This window comes from Chlorocebus sabaeus, chromosome 8 (assembly GCF_047675955.1).
Source record: "Chlorocebus sabaeus isolate Y175 chromosome 8, mChlSab1.0.hap1, whole genome shotgun sequence".
NCBI classification, from domain to species: Eukaryota; Metazoa; Chordata; class Mammalia; order Primates; family Cercopithecidae; genus Chlorocebus; species Chlorocebus sabaeus.
Genome location: NC_132911.1, coordinates 27,483,289 through 27,502,182, shown reverse-complemented (window position 1 = coordinate 27,502,182; position 18,894 = coordinate 27,483,289). Strand labels below are relative to the sequence as shown.

The 18,894-nt window shown below is 49.9% G+C and overlaps 1 protein-coding gene across 1 annotated transcript in view; it reads left to right on the top strand.

Annotated features, from left to right (window-relative positions):
* Positions 1 to 18,894, top strand: part of SCARA5 (scavenger receptor class A member 5) — a 122,603-nt gene that overhangs the window by 87,633 nt on the left and 16,076 nt on the right. The window contains exon 7 of the mRNA XM_007962015.3: positions 2,363 to 2,419. Within this exon, the coding sequence (XP_007960206.1) occupies positions 2,363 to 2,419 (57 nt within the window). The remainder of the gene's footprint in view (positions 1 to 2,362; positions 2,420 to 18,894) is intronic.

The window sequence follows — 18,894 nt, the reverse complement described above, 5'->3', positions numbered from 1 at the left end:
CTGAGTGGGAAGGATCTCTTGAGTCCAGGAGTTGGAGGCTGTAGTGAGCTATGACTGTGCCACCACCCTGGGTGACAGAGCAAGAGCTCATCTCTAAAACAAAATAAAACAAAACACACACACACACAAATCTAGAAATCCTCATGATACCGTATTTCACAGGTCTGTCAGGAGGAGTGAGCAAGCATGTATGTGTGCAAATGCTAAAGTCCTTGTAGAAATGCAAGGGAGTGTTATGATAGGTTGCAGCCCAGAGATGTAATCAAAGAAAGCCATCAAGGTGACCCGCAGGGCAGACACCAGGTCTGCAGGCCCAGGACAGCCCTCCTCCCCAGTCCTGCCAGACTCCTGACCTTCTCTATACTCTTCTATTCCCCCAGGATTTACAACTTTAATTCAGTTCTCAGATTTACAGTGCCAAAAATGTTCTTTCTGATTGGCTCTTCTTCCTGTAGGCAGTCCCCTTGTTTATTTTTAGGGGAACCGACTTTTACATGTCTTTTCATGCTCGCTTCAAGATTGTCTAAACCTCTCCTAGCATCACTGCGAAAGATGAGGACATCTGATGCTCTTTCCCCAGGCTTCCTACTCCTCACTTGTTAAAATGAAAACTAAGAAAAAAGTACTACTAATCATTCCCACCCCATGCCTAGGGTGATCTCTTGATCTTGGATCACTGATAAATTTTATTTTACTTTCTGGTCGGTGATGAAACAGGCTGAGGTTTTCCTTTCTTTTATGATCCCATTTTAAAAAGTTGATTTTAAAACAGATTGTAAAAGCAGCACATGCTTGTTGAAAATAAAATTAGAGGCTGGGCAAGGTGACTCATGCTTGTAATCCCAGCGCTTTGGGAGGCCAAGGCAGGTGGATCACTTGAGACCAGGAGTTCAAGACCATCCTGGCCAATATGGCGAAACCCTGTCTCTACCAAAAATACAAAAATTAACTGGGCATGGCAGTGCACACCTGTGATCCCAGCTACTTGGGAAACTGAGGCAGGAGAATCACTTGAACCCGGGAAGTGGAGGTTGCAGTGAGCTCAGATTGCACCACTGCACTCCAGCCTGGGCCTGGGTAACAGAGTGAGACCCTGTCTCAAAAATAAATAAATAAAAAATTAAAAAAACAAAACAAATTAGACAACACAGAAGGCCGGGCGCGGTGGCTCAAGCCTGTAATCCCAGCACTTTGGGAGGCCGAGACGGGTGGATCACGAGGTCAGGAGATCGAGACCATCCTGGCTAACCCGGTGAAACCCCGTCTCTACTAAAAAATACAAAAAACTAGCCGGGCGAGGTGGCGGGCGCCTGTAGTCCCAGCTACTCAGGAGGCTGAGGCAGGAGAATGGCGTAAACCCGGGAGGCGGAGCTTGCAGTGAGCTGAGATCCGGCCACTGCACTCCAGCCTGGGGGACAGAGCGAGACTCCGTCTCAAAAAAAAAAAAAGAAAAAAAAAAGACAACACAGAAGTTCATAAAGCAAAAAGTCTCCACCCCTCAGTTCCCCCAGCTCTCTTATTCTTTAGAATAACTACTGTCAATGCTTTGGGGCATACCCTGCTGGATAGTTTTCTGAGCACATTCCTATATATGTATATGGCTGCCTTTTTTTTTTTTTTTTTTCAAGTCTTAGATCATCCTCGGCATTCTCCCCTGGAATTTGCTGGCTTTCTTTTTTCACCAGACAGCATGCCCATGGGTTTTTGATTTGCAGATGTCTTTCTGGAGGTCCTTGGAATTGAAGTCCCTTGTCATTTTAATGTCCAGCGAGTGGTGCCAGGATTTTCTACTTCTTTGTAGAGGGAGATGCCAGCTGGCCAAAGAGGTCATATTCTCTTTTATCTATCTCCTTTAGTCATATCCTGGGAAGGAAATGCCACAATTCCCTGGTATCTCACACTTACGTTTTATGGTCTCTCCCACAAGAAAACCTGCTTGACGTAGAACCCGCCTCTCCCCCTATTTAACTAAAGCCCCCTCTCCCTTGTTTTCCCCTGGGCTCATTAGAACAAACTTGGATGTGGACTTCTAAAACCCCGAGTGTTTAATAGGAGTATCTTTGACTTGTCTTCTTCCTGCAAAATTCCATGTGCTCTTGGAGGCTGTGCTGGTAGAGGCTGCTCTTTGGTTCTTTACGAAGGGGTGGGATTTTCTCACCCGTGCCTCGTCCTTCTCGGGGTACCCAGGGCAGATGGCAGAATTGGCTGCCCTCTTCTCCTGCCTGCTGGGCTCTCCAGTTGCTGCTGGCTCCCGCCTGAGAGTTTCTCTGGTCTCGAGTTCATCAGTCTCCTGCAGGTAACATTTTATTCACAATTAGGATTTGTTTCCATTTCTAATGCCAGTTTTCCTTCTCTGTTTTAGGTGAGCGAGGCCCAAAAGGAGAGAAAGGAGAGAAAGGAGACAGAGCCGGGGATGCCAGTAAGGACATGTTGCTGGGGTCCCGGGATACGGTGTTGACACAGGGCTAGCTGTCTCCCAAGCAGCTCTATGAGTTTGGAGGTTCAGAGGCTGGAGCCATGGCTGGGGTTCAAGTGTTAAAGGAGACTCCCTACCTTTTTTAGGGCTCTGTTGGTCTAGCAAGAGATGCTGATAGACCCCAGGGGCACTGGCCACATTTCTCGAGGTGTCATAAACCTGGTGATTGTGTGCATGGATCTGGAGGCTTTCCCTGGCCGCTCACTAGCCCAGCTGGGTATAATCTCTGTGCCTCAGTGTTCTCGTCTGTAAAATGGTGATAACAGGAGTCCTTACCTCATAAGGTCGTTGTGAGAATTGAATGAGTTAATCTGTGTAAAGTGCTTACGATCGTGCTGGACACCTGATGAGGACTGAGTTCCTGTTTGTGATTATTATTCTGTGTAATACACCCACTCAGACACGCTTCCTGAAATCATCAGAGGTGTTTGCACAAATTCAGCTACTGACCTTGTTAAAGGCCTCCCCTCCCTGGGTGTTACACAGGGAAAGGTGCAGAGACAAAGTGGCATCGCCTTTGTTTTCCCTGTTTGCCACTGATGGAGGAGTGACGCTGGAGAGCTCACGATCTGGCAGACCACGCGGTTCTTTCTGATGCAGTCCTTGCTAGAATGTTGACAAGGGAATCAGCTTATTTAGTTGTGGCACTCTTCTAGGGTTTACTTTTCCCCACAAAGTGCTACATGTAGAACCTTGGAGACTTGCCAGAGAAGAATGAGCAATCTCCCAGCCAAGTTGAAAAAGGAGCAAAAGAAAAATCCCCAAACCCAGCATGTGGTGTAAGTTGGCTCTGTCCCGTGCGAGGGCGCAAGCAGAATATCACTGCCTCTGGCATCTGGGCTCCGGTCCTGGCTCTGGGAGGATGGGGCCTGGGGAAGAGTCTCTGTGTTCTAGCTTCCCCGCCGGAAACTCAGGGACTGGGGCCACTGCAGAGTCACAAGCTGGGCATAGAAAGGGGTCTCATGACACCCAAATAAATCAAGAAGACTGTCAGCCCCACGAAAGCCCCATCGAAATTCCACACAATACCACAACCCACAGCACCACAACCCACAGCACCGCTAATCATTAGCCATAGGCCTCCATAAATAGGAGAAGGTTTCAAAGAGAAACCTACAAACCCTACAACCAAAAGGACACTTAATAAAAATATAGCATGTGCCATTATTCCCACAAGGACTATAACCATGACTAATGACATGAAAAATTATTGTTGTACTTCAACTGTAAGAACACTAATGGCCAAGACCCGCAAAACACACCCGCTAATAAAAATTATTAGTTACTCATTCATTGATCTTCCCACACCATCTAACATTTTTATATGATGAAACTTTGGCTCACTTCTTGGTGCCTGCCTCATCCTCCAGATCATTGCAGGATTATTCCTGGCCGTGCAGTACACATCAGACACTTCAACTGCCGTCTCTTCAGTTGCTCCTATCAGCTGAGATGTAAACTACAGCTGAATGGTCTGTCATTTTCATGCTTCCTTGGCCTCAGTAGGTCCTTCAGATGAGATCAAGCACACTCAGGGTGGTATGGCACAGTAGGCCCTTCAAATGACACTTTCGTCACAGCTGTGCAGGACCAGAAGGAGACCTCACTCCCAAAAAGAGGCCTCCCCAATGCCCCCGACACTTAAACTTGCCCCTACTTCCTCTCTGCCCTCCCCTCCCTGAGGCATGATTCAGGATCAAATAGGAGCAAGGCAGGTGACAGCACCTTGTCCTCGAAAGTGATGGACTTGCCCGCAGTAAAGCGAGTGCCCAGGCTGATTCTGGACCTCCCACACTCACCCCACCTGAAGTGCTAAAGTCCATGAGGCCATCTGTGAGCTTCACAGTTCTTCTAGCATTCTCTAGAGTCCCTTTCAAGGGCTGCTTAACTGGGTGTGTCTGACTAAATGGGGCCGTCTAGTAGACCCGATCTGATCCCTTTTGTCTAAAGGGCTGGGTCCTGAATGCCATCTTCGGGATGCTGTTGTTCCCTGCTCTGTTTGTTGACCGGTTCCTGACAGAATGCTGCCAAGGTAGCTGAGAAGGATCGTGGCATTTAGTTCTGAGAAATAAACAACTCCTGATGGGGGTGGGCAGGAAGGGAGGAACTGTGTGGAAAGATGGCCTTTGAGATCAGAAACACTGCCCGCATGCCAGAGGGGCTCTTGTCAGGAATTCTCTGGCAGCTCTTCTTTCAGCAGACTTGAGAGAGCAGTGAGGAGGCGGAGCCAGCAGGGCGTTCCCGGTGCTGCGAAGGATGTGTGGTCTGTATTCACCTTGCTCCTGTGGGCCAGGCTGGTGGGCTCTGCACTGGCATTGGGCCCTGAGGTCAGAGCACGGTGCAGGGAGGTGAGAGCCAGAGCCACAGGGGTGCAGGGCTCCCTGGCAATGGGTGGGGAGGTGTAGGGGGAGGGCACCCCATCCACTTGGCCCTGGAGCCTCTTGACTGCACAGCAAGAGGTGACATCAGCTCTGGACGGCCTCCCCTCAGGGACTGAGGCTTTCTTTCCTGCCTTGAAGAGCTACACCCTCGCTGCCGCCCAGAACCCAGACAGAACCCAGAGCCTAAGCTTGCACGAAGTGCTGAGCTTTTCTTCCCTGCTCTCTGACAAGACCCCCACCCCCAGTGGTCTCCAGGGGCAGTGAAACTGGGAGGCGAAGGGGCTGAGCAGAGACAGCTCCGTGGACAGGAAGCTCTACACAACATGCGGAGGACCCTGGGAGACCCAGAGGAATCGTAGAACAAAGATACTAGCAGGCCAGCCTCCATGTTCCATTTTCAGAGGCCCATAGGAAAGGACGGACTTCCTAACGTCCTTAGGCCAAGGCCGAGGCTGAACACAATCCCTAGTCCCTGACTTCTCGACCCTGGGATGGGAGCTGCGGCCCCTGGTCTTGGGCAGTAGGGCCAGGCCCCTTAAACCCCCAAGTAATCCCCTCTTTCACTGGTAGCTCCAGATGCAGATTTAAGGAACCTGGGGCTGAAGGGGAACAGTCGTCGTGATTGGGGGCTGAGCTCTGTGCCTGTCCCATTGCGGGGTGTCTTCCCACAGCCTCCGCCCGCCAGCTTGCTCTGACCACACCAACACCAAGCTGTATTCAGCCTCCTGCTTATGTTTCCAGGGAATTCCAGTCCCAGAGGCATTAACCATATCCCTGAGACCCAGGCTCTGTGGGGGAGAGTCAAGGCTCAGCTTTCAGAAAAGTGTGGAAATTCTGACGGACATGGTGCCCGTGTCTGAGGGTTTCTTAGTCATTCCCTGCACCCTGGGAAGCCCCACCGTAGGATCTACGGGGTGGGAAAAAAAGTGTTTGCAGCACCAGAGAGCTACCCTCCCCCACAAGCCAACATCCTGTGGGAAGAGCCACTAACCAGGGTGGCCTCTGGTAACCCCCAGGCCTTTAAACCCTCCCAAACACCTCCAAAGCCCGTGCCATTAGCAGCAAAGACCTGAAGTTCCAGCAGATGGGGATGAGACTGGGCAAAAGGGACTGGTGAGAAAACACGACAGACACCCCTCACTTGGGACGTCGAAGTTGGGGGTTTTCCCTGGAAGAGGGCATGCCACAGAAGGCTTCTCAGGACCCATCTGAGTCCACATTAAAATATTTTTCGGAACAAAAATCTTGCCATTGTTTACCCATGTTTTGATCTGAAGTCATAGGATTTTAGGGTTGGATGGGTTTCAGACCCATTCCTCTCTCTCGCCCAACCCCACCCCACCAGTTTTCACAACAGAGAGATGGGAGGGATCCCCAAAATCACCCAGCCTAGGTCATGGCCAAATTGGGTCTAGAATCCAGATGTCCTGATTTCTGCTTGATGAGAGATAAAGGTTTTTTTCAGTCAAGGACGATATCAGTCATTCCGTGACATGTTTGGCTTTTGAGAGTTTGGCCAGGAAAAAAAAAAAAGAAAGAAAGAAAGAAATGCTACGTATACACATCTCAAGAGAGAAATACATTTGTTTTACCCAAGTAGATGGTCCATTTGCAGGAAAAATAAATAGTATTTTCGCAACTAAGGGGTGGGTGAAGAATTCAGTTTTTTCAAGTCCCACAGCATGAATTTAAAGCAGGATATAAGTTCAGATTGTTTAAAAAACCTTTCTCAGTTTGGTTTCACATGGAAACAAAATATGCAGATGACACCAGGGTGAATTCTAAACCAGAGTTTGTTGATGGTTATCATTCATGGCTTAGAGCACTCGAAAAATGTTTAACACTTTGTGCATGTTGTCAGTATTCAGGGAAGTGAGTTTGGGGAAGAGGGGAGCAGTGGGCACCCCAGCATGCAGTGTAAACTCAAAATAAATGATCGGAGGATGAAGTTTCTAAACAGTTTTCCCCAGAGCTGCTGAGATGTTTCTGTTCCTGTTTTACAATCAAAGAGGAAGAGTCCTCTGGAGTCCTTGGACTCCCTTCTCCCATCGCTGTGCCTAGAGTTTGCTGTACCAGGTGCCCAGGGGAATCTGTTTAGGACAAGGGAGCACCAAAAGTTCGCCTTATCTCAGGCATGGAGAGGCACAGTGACTGTACCTTGTTTTTCATTTTTGGGGATTTTTTTTAGATGGAGTCTCGCTCTGTCACCCAGGCTGGAGTGCAGTGGCATGATCTCGGCTCACTGCAACCTCCACCTCCTGCGTTCAAGCGACCCTCCTACCTCAGCCTCCAGAGTAGCTGGGATTACAGGCACCCACCACCATGCCTGGCTAATTTTTGTATTTTTAGTAGAAATGGGTTTTCACCATGTTGGCCAGGCTGGTCTTAAACTCCTGACCTCAGGCGATCCGCCTGCCTCAGCCTCTCAAAGTACTGGGATTATAGGCATGAGCCACCACGCCCAGCTGACCCAAGTCTTAAAGAGTAAGTTCCTGTCCACCAGGTGGATGTGGAAGTTGAAGGCATCCCAGGTAAAGAGAACCATGCTCGAAACAGCATAGCATTGTCTGATCCTCCCGAATAGTACAGCATGGCAAGGGTTTGGGATGTAAGAGACAAAAAATAAGGCTGGAAAGGAACGTGGGGATAACCAAGGGCCTTGCAGTGGTCAAGAGTTTAGGCTTGAGCCTCTGGGCACTAGGAAGCCATCCACAGGATTGTAATGGCAGAGCCTCGGCTGTCCCTGATGGCCCTTTGCACGGGACCAATCCCTGGTGCGTGGTAGACAGACCCTTCCTCCCTGGAAAGGCCACATTCCAAATCCAAGTTTCTCTTCTGCTCCTGCTCCTTCTCGTCTGCACTTCCACTTTGAGCAAATCCTGTTTTTCAGAAACATTTCTTGAGGAGATGCGACCCCAACTGTATGCAGTTCTGTAGGAGCAGCGCTGGTGTGGAGCAACGAAAAGGAAGATTCATTTCCCCTGCTCACTCCCAAGCGGTTGACCCCAACTGTGCAGGCGTTTTGCACACTGACCAATGCCCCAACCCCAGCTGGGTGTCCCACCATTCAATTCCATTCTGACATAGTCTACCTGGAGTTAGCGAAGACCTCCACAGGGTAAGGGTTCAGTCCCACAGGCTGCCCCTGACTTCAGATGAAATCTCAAATCCAAGCTTCCAGAAGTTCTAAGCAATTGACTGGAAGTCGGAGATTCCCTTTAGACCCCCTCCTTTGGTTTGATTATTTGCTAGAACCCAACTCACAGAACTCAGGAAAAGTTAGGTTCGTCAGTTTATTGTAAAGGACACAATTCAGGAACAGACGGATGGGAGAGATGCAGAGGGCAAGGGAAGGGGACGGGGCGCAGAGCTTCCCTGCCCTCCCTGGGCATGCCCCCCTCCAGGTACCTCGATGTGTTCAGCACCGCACCTCTCTGAACCCTGTCCTTTTGGGTTTTATGGGGGTTTCATTACATAAGCATGACTGATTAAATCACTGGCCATTGTTACTTGAATTCAATCTTCAGCCCCTCTCCACTTCCAAGTAGGGCTAAATGGTCCAACCTTCTAATCACGTGGTTGATTTCCCTGATGACCAGCACCCCTATCCTTCGATCCCACCCAAACTCAGGTATGGTTGGAAGGGGCTTATTATGAATTTTAAAAAGATGCTCCAGAGCTATTTCAGGAGTAGGGACAAAAAGCAGATTCTCACAAGAGATGCTCCTGTCACTCTTATCACTTAAGAAGTTACAAGAGTTCTAGGAGCTCTCTGGCTGGGAGCTGGAGATGAAGACCAAATACTTCTTATTATATCAGTGTCACAGTAGCAAACCTTAAATCCAAGTCCTGTTTTCACCTCACTGGCTATGTGGCCCTGAGGCTAGTCGCTTAGCCTCTCCGGCCACAATTTCCTCTTTTTTCCCCTGTTCTGTGCAGAGGATGAGATCTGGCCTTCCAGACATTCTGGTTTGCCAAGATCCCATCTTAAGCCTTCCAAAAACAAATCAAGTGACTCTTCCTGAAAGCTCCCAGTGACCCCTTCCGTGGGAGCTTCTGCACTGCTGTGTGCAGAAAACAGTTCAATTCTGATTAATCCATACTGTGAGTGATTTGATGACTTCACATACATTCAAGAGGACCTGGAAAAATTAAAGGCCTGGCCCCTTTAAGAAGTCAGGTGGTAAAATAAGGATGTGCAGAGGCGCCTGTGAGTCAGGGACAGCTGAGCTTGTTGCATTAGGTTCATCTCTTTAAAAGGTATTTTCAGCATCCCTGGCCAGAGAGAGAGAGAGGAGAGCTGGGCCCGTGCCCTGGCAGGGAAAAAATGCTTAGGCAAGGAGAAATGAAATCCCCCCTCCCAGGAATCCTAAGAGGTCATTAACAGGGCCACTAATATTTGTACTCTGGATATATGCTAACCGAAGGCAGGAACCAGGGCCAAAGCCTGGGAAGAACTGCTAGTTGGAAGAAAATAAACAAGGCAGTGTGGAGTTTATGTTCAGATTTAGCAGCCAGGTGAGTGCATGGGACTTGGGAGGCTTGGCTGCTGTGACACCTTATCTAGTGGGGGCATTTCACGCATAAGTTGAGGTGGCCAGTCTGACTGCTGCCTAATCCCTATTCTTTGTATGTGCGTTGCCTGCTCTGTCTCCACTTCTCTGCTTACACAGGCAGCCGAGCCTGTGGTGCCGCCCTTCCCTCCCCACTAGGGACTGGCATCCCCAATCCCCTGGCAGACATGCAGTGGTTTTGGGGATTTGCCCTGCAAGAAAACTGTCTTAGTAATACCAACATCAGACGAAGGTGAACACGGAATCATCTACGAAAACCAGTGAAAGAAATGACGCTGAGATCTTTGATGTGGGTTTTGAACAAAGAACAGTTTTTATGTTGAGATGCACATGAAAACCAAGAGTGGCTTGACTGTTTATTTAGAAAACATTTCAAACAAACTTAGGAATTGTCCTTAATCTCCATGACCCCGAGCTCCCGTTATGCTGGGAGTGAAGGCAGCTGCAGGCTCTGCGGATTGAGTCCGGGAGGTCCCCGGGAGCCTTTGATGTCACTGGATCAACTCTCACTGCCACCACATGAACTTCACAGCCCTAGGTACCCTCTGTCCTTTGACATGGAGGCCACCCTTGGAGGGTGCTTGGGGCCAGCTATCTAGTTGGACTTACTTCCCTGGGGCTGGATTTCAGCCTCTTCTTTTTTCTTTTTTTCTTTTTTTTTTTGAGACCGAGTCTCACTCTGTCACCCAAGCTGGAGTGCAGTGGTGCGAACTCAGTTCACTGCAACCTCCTACTCCCAGGTTCAAGCGATTCTCCTGCCTCAGCTTCCTGAGTAGCTGGGATTACAGGTGCACACTACCACGCCCGGCTAATTTTTGTACTTTTAGTAGAGACAGGGTTTCACCATGTTGGTCAGGCTGGTCTCGAACTCCTGACCTTGTGATCCACCCGCCTCAGCTTCCCAAAGTGCTGGCATTACCGGCATGAGCCACTGTGCTCGGTCTCAGCCTCTTTTCTTTAGGGAGACGTTTATTGAATTCAGATGGAAGAAAGAGACAGGCGAAGATAGTAAACCTCCCTGGGAGGTCTTGGGGCCATGGTGGCAGGAGAGGTATATGGCTGGCTTTCTCGCTGACTCAGAGGCTTGAAAAGTCACTTGCCATGGTGCCTGGGTCCCCCACGATGACCTTCAGGGGTTGTATTGAGTTCAACCCTATTGAGAGGTGACTACCCAGTCACTGAGCTCCTGCATGTTTCAGAATAACTCTAGGATATGTCGTCATCCCATCTAACTGAGGAGGGAACCACGCTGAGAGGTTACATTCCTTGCCCAAGGTCCTAGAGTTAGAGAAGGGTAAACCTGTTCTCAAGGCAGTCCCAACCTTTGAGGATTTACAGTGCAGAGGTGGAGCATCATCCCAGAAAGGGGACTCAGACCTAGAACCTAGAGGAGGAGGAGAACTGGGATAGGAACTAGGGCAGGGAGGGGATGGCAGAACCCTCCCAGGAAGGTCCACTAGCCCTGGGCACGTGAACCTGAGCCTTCAAGAAGCGTGCCTTACGGATGTCAGCACCTCCCCACAGGGTGTGCAGCTAGGAGAGCTGCAGGCCTGATGAAACAGGCGCAGAGCATCACTGTTTTCTGCTGGCTCTCCAGCATTTCTTTCTGGTTTTAAATGCTTGTTGACTCTGACCTCTCACTGCCCTGTGAGAGGTTCAGGAGCTTCAGAAAGAATAGGACTCACCTGTCCACCCAAGCCACCCAGGAAATTCCTACAAATCCAGCTCTAAGCAGAGCTTCTGGGCCTTAACGGCATCCTCCCACTGTGATGGGGTGGGCTCCCAGTTCAGGACTGGGCAGGAAAAGTTCTTCATTTATTATTTGATCAGACACACTTTTTATTGAGCACCGGGTAGCCGGAATAGCAAAATCAGAGCAAACTCCCAGTTTCCAGAGAATATGAAGCACAGCTGGGGAGACAAGGAGGGGAGGCCACGGTTTTTAAAAGTCCAGTGCCATCCTCAGGGCAGTGACAACGCAGGAGATAGTTCTGGGGCTCCTTCTACCCAAAGTCCCAAGTACCCCGTGTGACCCCTAAGTGGAGACAGCACTCTGGAAACCCAGGTATGGTCCTGGCGTGACCGCCTTGTCCTGTGGCCTGGAGAGAGTCACTCACTCCCCTTCTCTGAGTCTCAGCTTTCTCACCTGTAAAATGGGGCTAACACCACCTGTCTTCGGGGAGGGTGGCGAAGACCCCATGAGACCTGCTAATAAAAGTGCTTTGAAGAGTCGTAAAGGAACATATTAAGAGCGGATTTCCATTAGGAAATGGCATTGTATAAAGCACACCCACAGGCCAGACCACGTTTTGAAAGCGATGCCCTCCAGGAGAGCCTGATCAGAAAGTCCTTTTGCTTTTGGGATGGCCCCTGTCCTTCCCATATGGATCACATTTCCTGCCGAGCAGTGTCACCTCAGCCTCAGCAGAGCCCCTGTGCTGCAGGCCGGCTGGGGGCACGCGGAGTTCTTTCTTTACAAGAGAATGAAAGTTCAACTTCCTTAATGGGCAGATGGTCCGAATTATCCCTAGGGCTCTACTCTGCAGCTGCAGAAAATCAGAGCCTATTTTCCCAGCCCCATGTGTTTATTTCTATTCTCCACGACCTCCTTTCTTTCCTCTTGTTTTGCTCTGGCAGGGGGACTAGAAGGCAGGAAAAACAAACATAAAGGAGCTGCAATCTTCCAGGCTTAGGGTGGGCTTTCCCTCTGCTTTTCTGTAGAGGACAGTTCCCTGGACTTTAGGTCCCTTCTAGTGCACAGCCAAGCAGGTTCTGGGATAGTTAGTGACCAGCTCCTTTCTTAGAGCCCCTCAAATGCTGTGAGTCCCATTCATCCATTCATTGCCCCGCTCATTCATTCCACACCATCCGTTGAGCACTGGAATGTGCCAGGCTCTCTGTTTGCTGTAGGGATGTGATTTGGAACCACAAGGTTGCAGAACGGTGGCTGCCTTCACGCAGCTTCCCATGGGGAGTGCAGAGAGACACGGAAGAGGGAATCACAGTGCAGGATTTCTCATTAGTGGGGAGCACATACTGGGGCCACAATCGGGGAAGCCTTCCCGGAGGAGGTGACGTCTCTCTGCCTTACAAGACCCCACAACCAGGGAGTTGTGTAGCCGGGGCTTGATCCCAGATTCATGCTCCCCCACAGAGCTGCTCAGCCTTGGCTGTGCACCAAAATCACCTACGAATTGTTCAAAACTGGCCCCTCACACTGGTGGGTTTCAGAGCTTCCCAGGTGCTTCCTAGATACAGTCAAGACTGGAGCTACTGCTTTCAGTCTAAGACTCATTCCCTTAAGCCTGAGAATAGTGGATCCGGCAGACCCCATAGGGCTGTTGTGAGATGGATGAAAAGCACTTTATGTTTGGAGAGGGCTGTTATTAAATATTTGTCTTAAGTATTCAGCCTGAGAGTCGCCTCTGTGGATTGAAAATAACAAGCCTTTGCCCTTCTCTCTGACGCTGCCATGTGGCAGCTGTGTGACCCTGAGCAAATTTTTACTTGACCTTTCTGAGCCTGTTTTCTCTTCTGTTGAATAAGCTGTAATAACTAACTCGTGGAGCTGCTGTGAAGAAGAAATGAGCAAATGCACGTACGAAGCACTTTGCGCAGTGCCCAGCCTGTGCATGGTGGGACCTCAGTAGACAATCATTCTCTCCTCTGTTTATGCCCGACTTGAACTCTGTCCTGGGTAGTACCCAGAACTTGGCTGTGTTGTCGCTGGGTTTGAGGATGGCTCTGAGCCAGGTGTGGCCAAGCCCTGCTGGCAGTAGATAGCTCTGAGGTTACCCCAGCCCTGGAAGCCAGTTCTGAGAGATGGCAGCCACTGGCCATTACATAGTCCTCCTAAACCTGCTGGGGGCAGAGGAATGAAACCGCTTGCTCAGTTGCACTGAAAGAAGGAAAAGGCTATTCCCCATCTCATATCCCAGTGATAGCCATGAATCCCCAAGCACACAGTGTAAAATAAGGTAGGGAATAATCGGATGCAAAACCCTGGGATGTCCAGAGATGCCATGGTGAGTAAGTGAAACCAGATCCTGGCTTTACAATCCTGTAATGCATTCCCCAGAGATGCTGTTGGGTTCCCTTCCATTCCCAGAAGCAGGATGAGCAGCTGTCTGGCGTGCTACAGAGAGGAGAGGATCTCTGTGTTTGAAGTAGAGGGGAGGGGTTCAAGGCCAGTGTCCAAGGCCCCTTCCAGCTCCAGGGTTCAGGGGCATCTGGGGTGAGACCCAGCCTGCTTTGCCTGGGACCCTGCCTGTCTGACATATACATTTACAAAGCAAAGAGAGCAAAGAAATGTTTGTTTTTAGAGGAGAATCCCCGCATAGTAGATTCCTAAGGTCTGCACTAGGAGCTCAAGCGTGGTCGCAGCCCTAGCATTGCACTCCTGGGCCATTCCAGAGCTGCCTTGCTTAACGAATAACATCCAGTTTGCATCAATGTACAGAAAGTTGCTGACAGCAGGAGCTGGTCTTCTGCCTCACGGATGGCCTGGTCCTGCCTCCTCTAATATGCTAAGAAGCCAGAAACCGAGCCCTGGGGAGAACAGAGGAAGTTAGGAGGAGACTCATTCAATTCAGGGGATGAGCCTTTTTGTTCCTGCTTCCTACGGGTGCAAAAAGGCTTTCAAGGATACATCCCACGGGTGTCTAAGCCATCCCAAGCATGGGGACCCTCGGAGCTGACCCACATGCTCCTGGGAGGACTGCCAGCTGGCCAGGGGTGGGAGCTCACACTAGGTGCCAAGTCCTTGACATGCCCTGTTGCTCCCAGCCGCCACCGTGATGCCCATTTTTAGAAGGTGAGGTGTGGAGAGGTCACTTCTGGGCCATGGTGGAGCCAGATTCCAAGCCTGCTCCTGAGTCCAGCCTGCCTCTTTCCACCCTGCTAAGTTGTCTCCCCACAGGAATCACCATGACAGTGTTTGACACTGTGCAAATCCTAATTTCCCCAGGACCCACAGCAGCAAGCGGCTGATCAGTTCTCAGATGGGTGTGGGATTCACAGGTGCCCTCCTCAGGCTTTTCCAGTCCCAAGGACCAGAGACTCATCCGGGTCATTTCAAGTAATGAGGATGTGCGAGGAGATTTGGGACGACCAGGACCCATAGTTCAGGTGGACCTTGTGGATCCTGGCCTGAGAAGGTCACTCGGAATCCAAGGCCGTTCTGGGGGCCACTGGCCTTTGGCTCAGCTTTTCACTGGGAGGCCTCTTCTCCAACATGGCTTATTGATTCCACCATCCCTGCCTCTCGGTCTCTTTGTGTCTGCTCGGCTCTCTCCGTATTCCCCAGTTTGGCCTCCTGGGAGAGGTGGCCCTGCTAATCTTCATCAGAGTGGCTTGGACAGAACTTCTGAGTCGGGCCAATGATTTACGGTCTTTCCCACATGGAAGGCAATGCCCACAGGCCGTGAGCATGGCACACACCCGACCAGCCTGTCGAGAGCCACGCTCTAACCACATCTGATGTCTAAGACAGACAGAGCTGGACCCTAGTTACAGCGATAAGAACAGAGTGTAATCAGTGATAACTATTGCAGCAGGGAAGAGTCCAGCGTGAACTGAATGCAACCTTGATGTGTACAGAGGAGACAGGTATTTTAAGGGAAAAGGAGGGATTAGGGAGAGGGAAGAGCGGGGACTCAGTAGAGTCAGGGAAGTGAAAAATTACAAAAAGCAGAAAGGAGCTAGTTCACGTAAAACCCATCTGGGTTTGATACCTGGTGCCTATCACAGTGAGGCTTCTGCACTCCCACAGTGGCCAGGGGACAGGGGCCCTGTCTTCAGGTGTTGGCTGGAACATACAGGAAACTCTTTTGGTAGTCTTGCATGTTCTCAGGCAGGCACTTTAAGGGGGGCCAGATCATCCTAGGGGTGGAATCTTGAGCTGTTAGAAACTATATTAGTGGGCTGGGTGTGGTGGCTCATGCCTGTAATCCCAGCACTTTGGGAGGCTGAGGTGGGCAGATCATGAGGTCAAGAGATCGAGACCAACCTGGCCAACATGGTGAGACCCTGTCTCTACTAAAAATACAAAAAGTAGCCAGGCATGGTGGTGCGCACCCGTAGTCCCAGATACTCAGGAGGCTGAGGCAGGAGAATCACTTGAACTCTGGACGTGAAGGTTGCAGTGAGCCGAGATTGTGCCACTGCACTCCAGCCTGGATGACAGAGCGAGAGTCCTCCATCTAAAAAAAAAAAAAACAAAAACCTGTAGTAGTGTCTGTTCACATCTATATAGACATGTCTCGTGTCTTTATAGAGGGGAGACTGAGGTTCAGGAGAGCCTGGCTACAGAGCCTTTGTCACTGATCCGCTCAGCAACCCTGAGAGGCCCATGTGACAGTGAGGAAATGAGGAAGAGCGTGTCCTGATGCCTCTCAGACTTGCGAGAGCACTCGTAGCATGCCTGGACTGGCCCTGCCCATCTCGTCTCTACCCTGGGCTCCCCTCACCCACCATGCTGCCTGCTTCAGACCCACACTTGCTGGCACAGCCTGGAACTTCCTCGGGGCATTTTGCATCCAAAGAAGAGACAGGGTGAAATACCTCTGCGTCCCCAAGGCTAGATCGATACACGTTTAGAGATCAATTAGCAAGGCGGCGATCTAGAATGATCTACAGAAGGGCAGCACAAATCAATACAATTCAGGGTCAGTCCACAAGTCACTGTGTGCACAGTGAGCTGTGGCCTCTGTGCTGGGGCAGCACCTTTCCCACCCCTCCCACCCTGAGCAGGTGGGATCTGTGGGTGAGAACAGCACCCATTCTGAACATACAGGCACCGGAGGTTAAGACTGGAACCAGGGAGGTACAGGGATCCGGAGGCATTCAGAAGGGGATTCCAATCATGCTTGCTCATAAAGTCATGCACGCATCTACCCATTGCCCTCCACGCCATCTATTCAGCACTCAGGGCCCTCAGCCAGCCACGTGTCATGTTAAGTGTTAAGGGGCCATAAACAAACAAGACATGGTCTCTATTTCCAAGGGAAAATAGTATATGTGCTTGTAACCCTCACAGACGGAGAGTGGTGTCACCTGGTTTTAGAAGTGCCAGCCTGCTCCACCCTGGGCCCTGCTGGTTTAACCTCAAACTGTCTTCTCTTGGTATTATGGTTTGTTACTGAAAGTAGCCAGCATCAGAAAGAGAAGTGGTCCCAAAAGAGAAGGATCTGGCATCACAGTAACGGCTGGTGACTTCTCTCTCAACATCAGTTTCCTCAATTTTTTTTTTTTTTTTTTTTTTTTGAGACGGAGTCTCGCTCTGTCACCCGGGCTGCAGTGCAGTGGCCGGATCTCAGCTCACTGCAAGCTCCGCCTCCCAGGTTTACGCCATTCTCCTGTCTCAGCCTCCCGAGTAGCTGGGACTACAGGCACCCGCCACCATGCCCGGCTAGTTTTTGTGTGTGTGTGTGTATTTTTTTAGTAGAGACGGGGTTTCACTGTGTTAGCCAGGATGGTCTTGATCTTCTGACCTCGTGATCCACCCATCTTGGCCTCCCAAAGTGCTGGGATTACAGGCTTGAGCCACCGCGCCCGGCCACACCAGTTTCCTCAATTCTAACTGAGGGTTTTGGCATAGGGAGCCCCTGAGTTCTCTGCCAGCTTTGACATTCTGTGGTCTTTCTTATCTATTTTAAACTGTTAGTTCATTTGAGTGAGTCCAGGGCAAAGACAACACTTATTTATCCTTGCATCCTTAGTGCCTAGCACAATCCTGGAATGTGGTAGTAATTCTGTACCTGCAACTGGATGGATAAATAAATATGCAATTGGAAAAATAAACATAGACATTGATAAAACATGCATAAAGAATTAATACAGATAACGCATTTTTGGTGCTGCAAATCTGTGCACAGGAAGTAGAATCACCCTGGACTTCAGCGAATATTATCACTTTCCTCAAAAGCTAAGTCTGGTTTATCCTACCCTGCCTGCAATCGTTGGCATGTTCATTTTCAAATGCAAACTCAGCAATGACTGTGCTTCACAAAGGCAACCCTGCCTTCTTGGTTCTCCCATAAGACTCAGGAGAAACCAAGCTGTTTCTATGAATTTTAGTTAGAAGCATTGCAGTTCCAGGGTTAAAGTAATTGTTTTTTCACGTAACTGCTCCATCAAAAGGCATCTTGCATCAAAGTCGTGATGCAAATTGGTGGATCATGCCCAGGGATTTTCTGAAAAAAGAATTCTGGGAAAGAAAGGAGGGTACAGATGGAGGATTGGCCTGAGGATTAAGTCTCAAGTTCAGGCCCCGGCTCTTCTGCTAGCTGTGGGATGACTTGGGTAAAGCACGTCACCTCTCTGGGCCTCTGCTTCCACGTGTGTCATGAGAAGAGTGTGGATGACGTCATCTTCAAATCTCTACCAGCTGGCAAATGCTATGCTTCACCATCATTTGTGATTATTGGAAAAGCCCAAAGATGGTGTCACAATTACCTAAAAATTGCCCCAAGCGCTAAGTAGTGGGACATCTGTTGCCGACAGCTAAGCTAATGGAAGTTGTTCCTAGTGATATCCTGAGAAAATGCTAAGATTCCTTGTCCAGACCCATGCCTGGATCTTCTCCATGACCTGGCCTCATCTGTGCTTCAGCTGTGCCTCTTTACTGGGGAACAAGCTCAAGCTTTGAGAGATTTGGGGCCCATAGCAGGAGCGTGGCTGAGGACCATGAGGTTGGTCCCAGGGGTGACCCGGGTGAAGGGCAGGCTCAGTACAACAGGTCAAGGAATGGGGAGGCAGGTGCTGTGGTCTGGGGCTGCAGTGAGGCAGACAGCTCCAAGCTGGGGCTGGAACTGACACTCCAGAAAACTTGTGGGGTGAAACAATGAGCCCCTTGATCTGGGAGACAGCAAGGAGGCTACCCAGCCAGGAGCCAGTCTCCTGCCCTATGTTCCCTCAAACCACTTCCCTCCCCTAGGGTTACACAGTGAAACCAGGCAAGGACGCTCTGGTCTGGGCTTTGAGGTGACAGCACTTTTCTCTTTCTGCTTCTCCTTATCGAAGGGGAGAACCTTGGTCACAGGGTGTTGATGGGGCTTGTAACCAAACCGAAGTGGGATCTTCTGACCTGGAGTGGTAAAGCCAACATCCGTACTGAAATTGTGCAGTGGGAGGAAGCATGGTGTTTATTTGCAGGGCACCAAGCAAAGAGAATCTGGTAGCTCATGCTTAAGACTCAATTTCCTGGATGGCTTACAAGCAAGGCTGTTTAAAGACAGGGGTAAATTTCAGGAAAGCAGAAGTTACAGGCAAATTTGTAAATCAATACATGGATGTTATACACTGGTTTGGCCTAAAAAGGTGGGAAATCTGGAGGCAAGGGCTTACACATCATACATGGCTTCAAAGACTTTCTGATTTGCAATTGGTTAGGGAAGGGAAATTTTGTCTAAAAACTTGGGTTCAGCAGAAAGGAATGTTAAGGTCTGGCCTGTGGATGTGACTT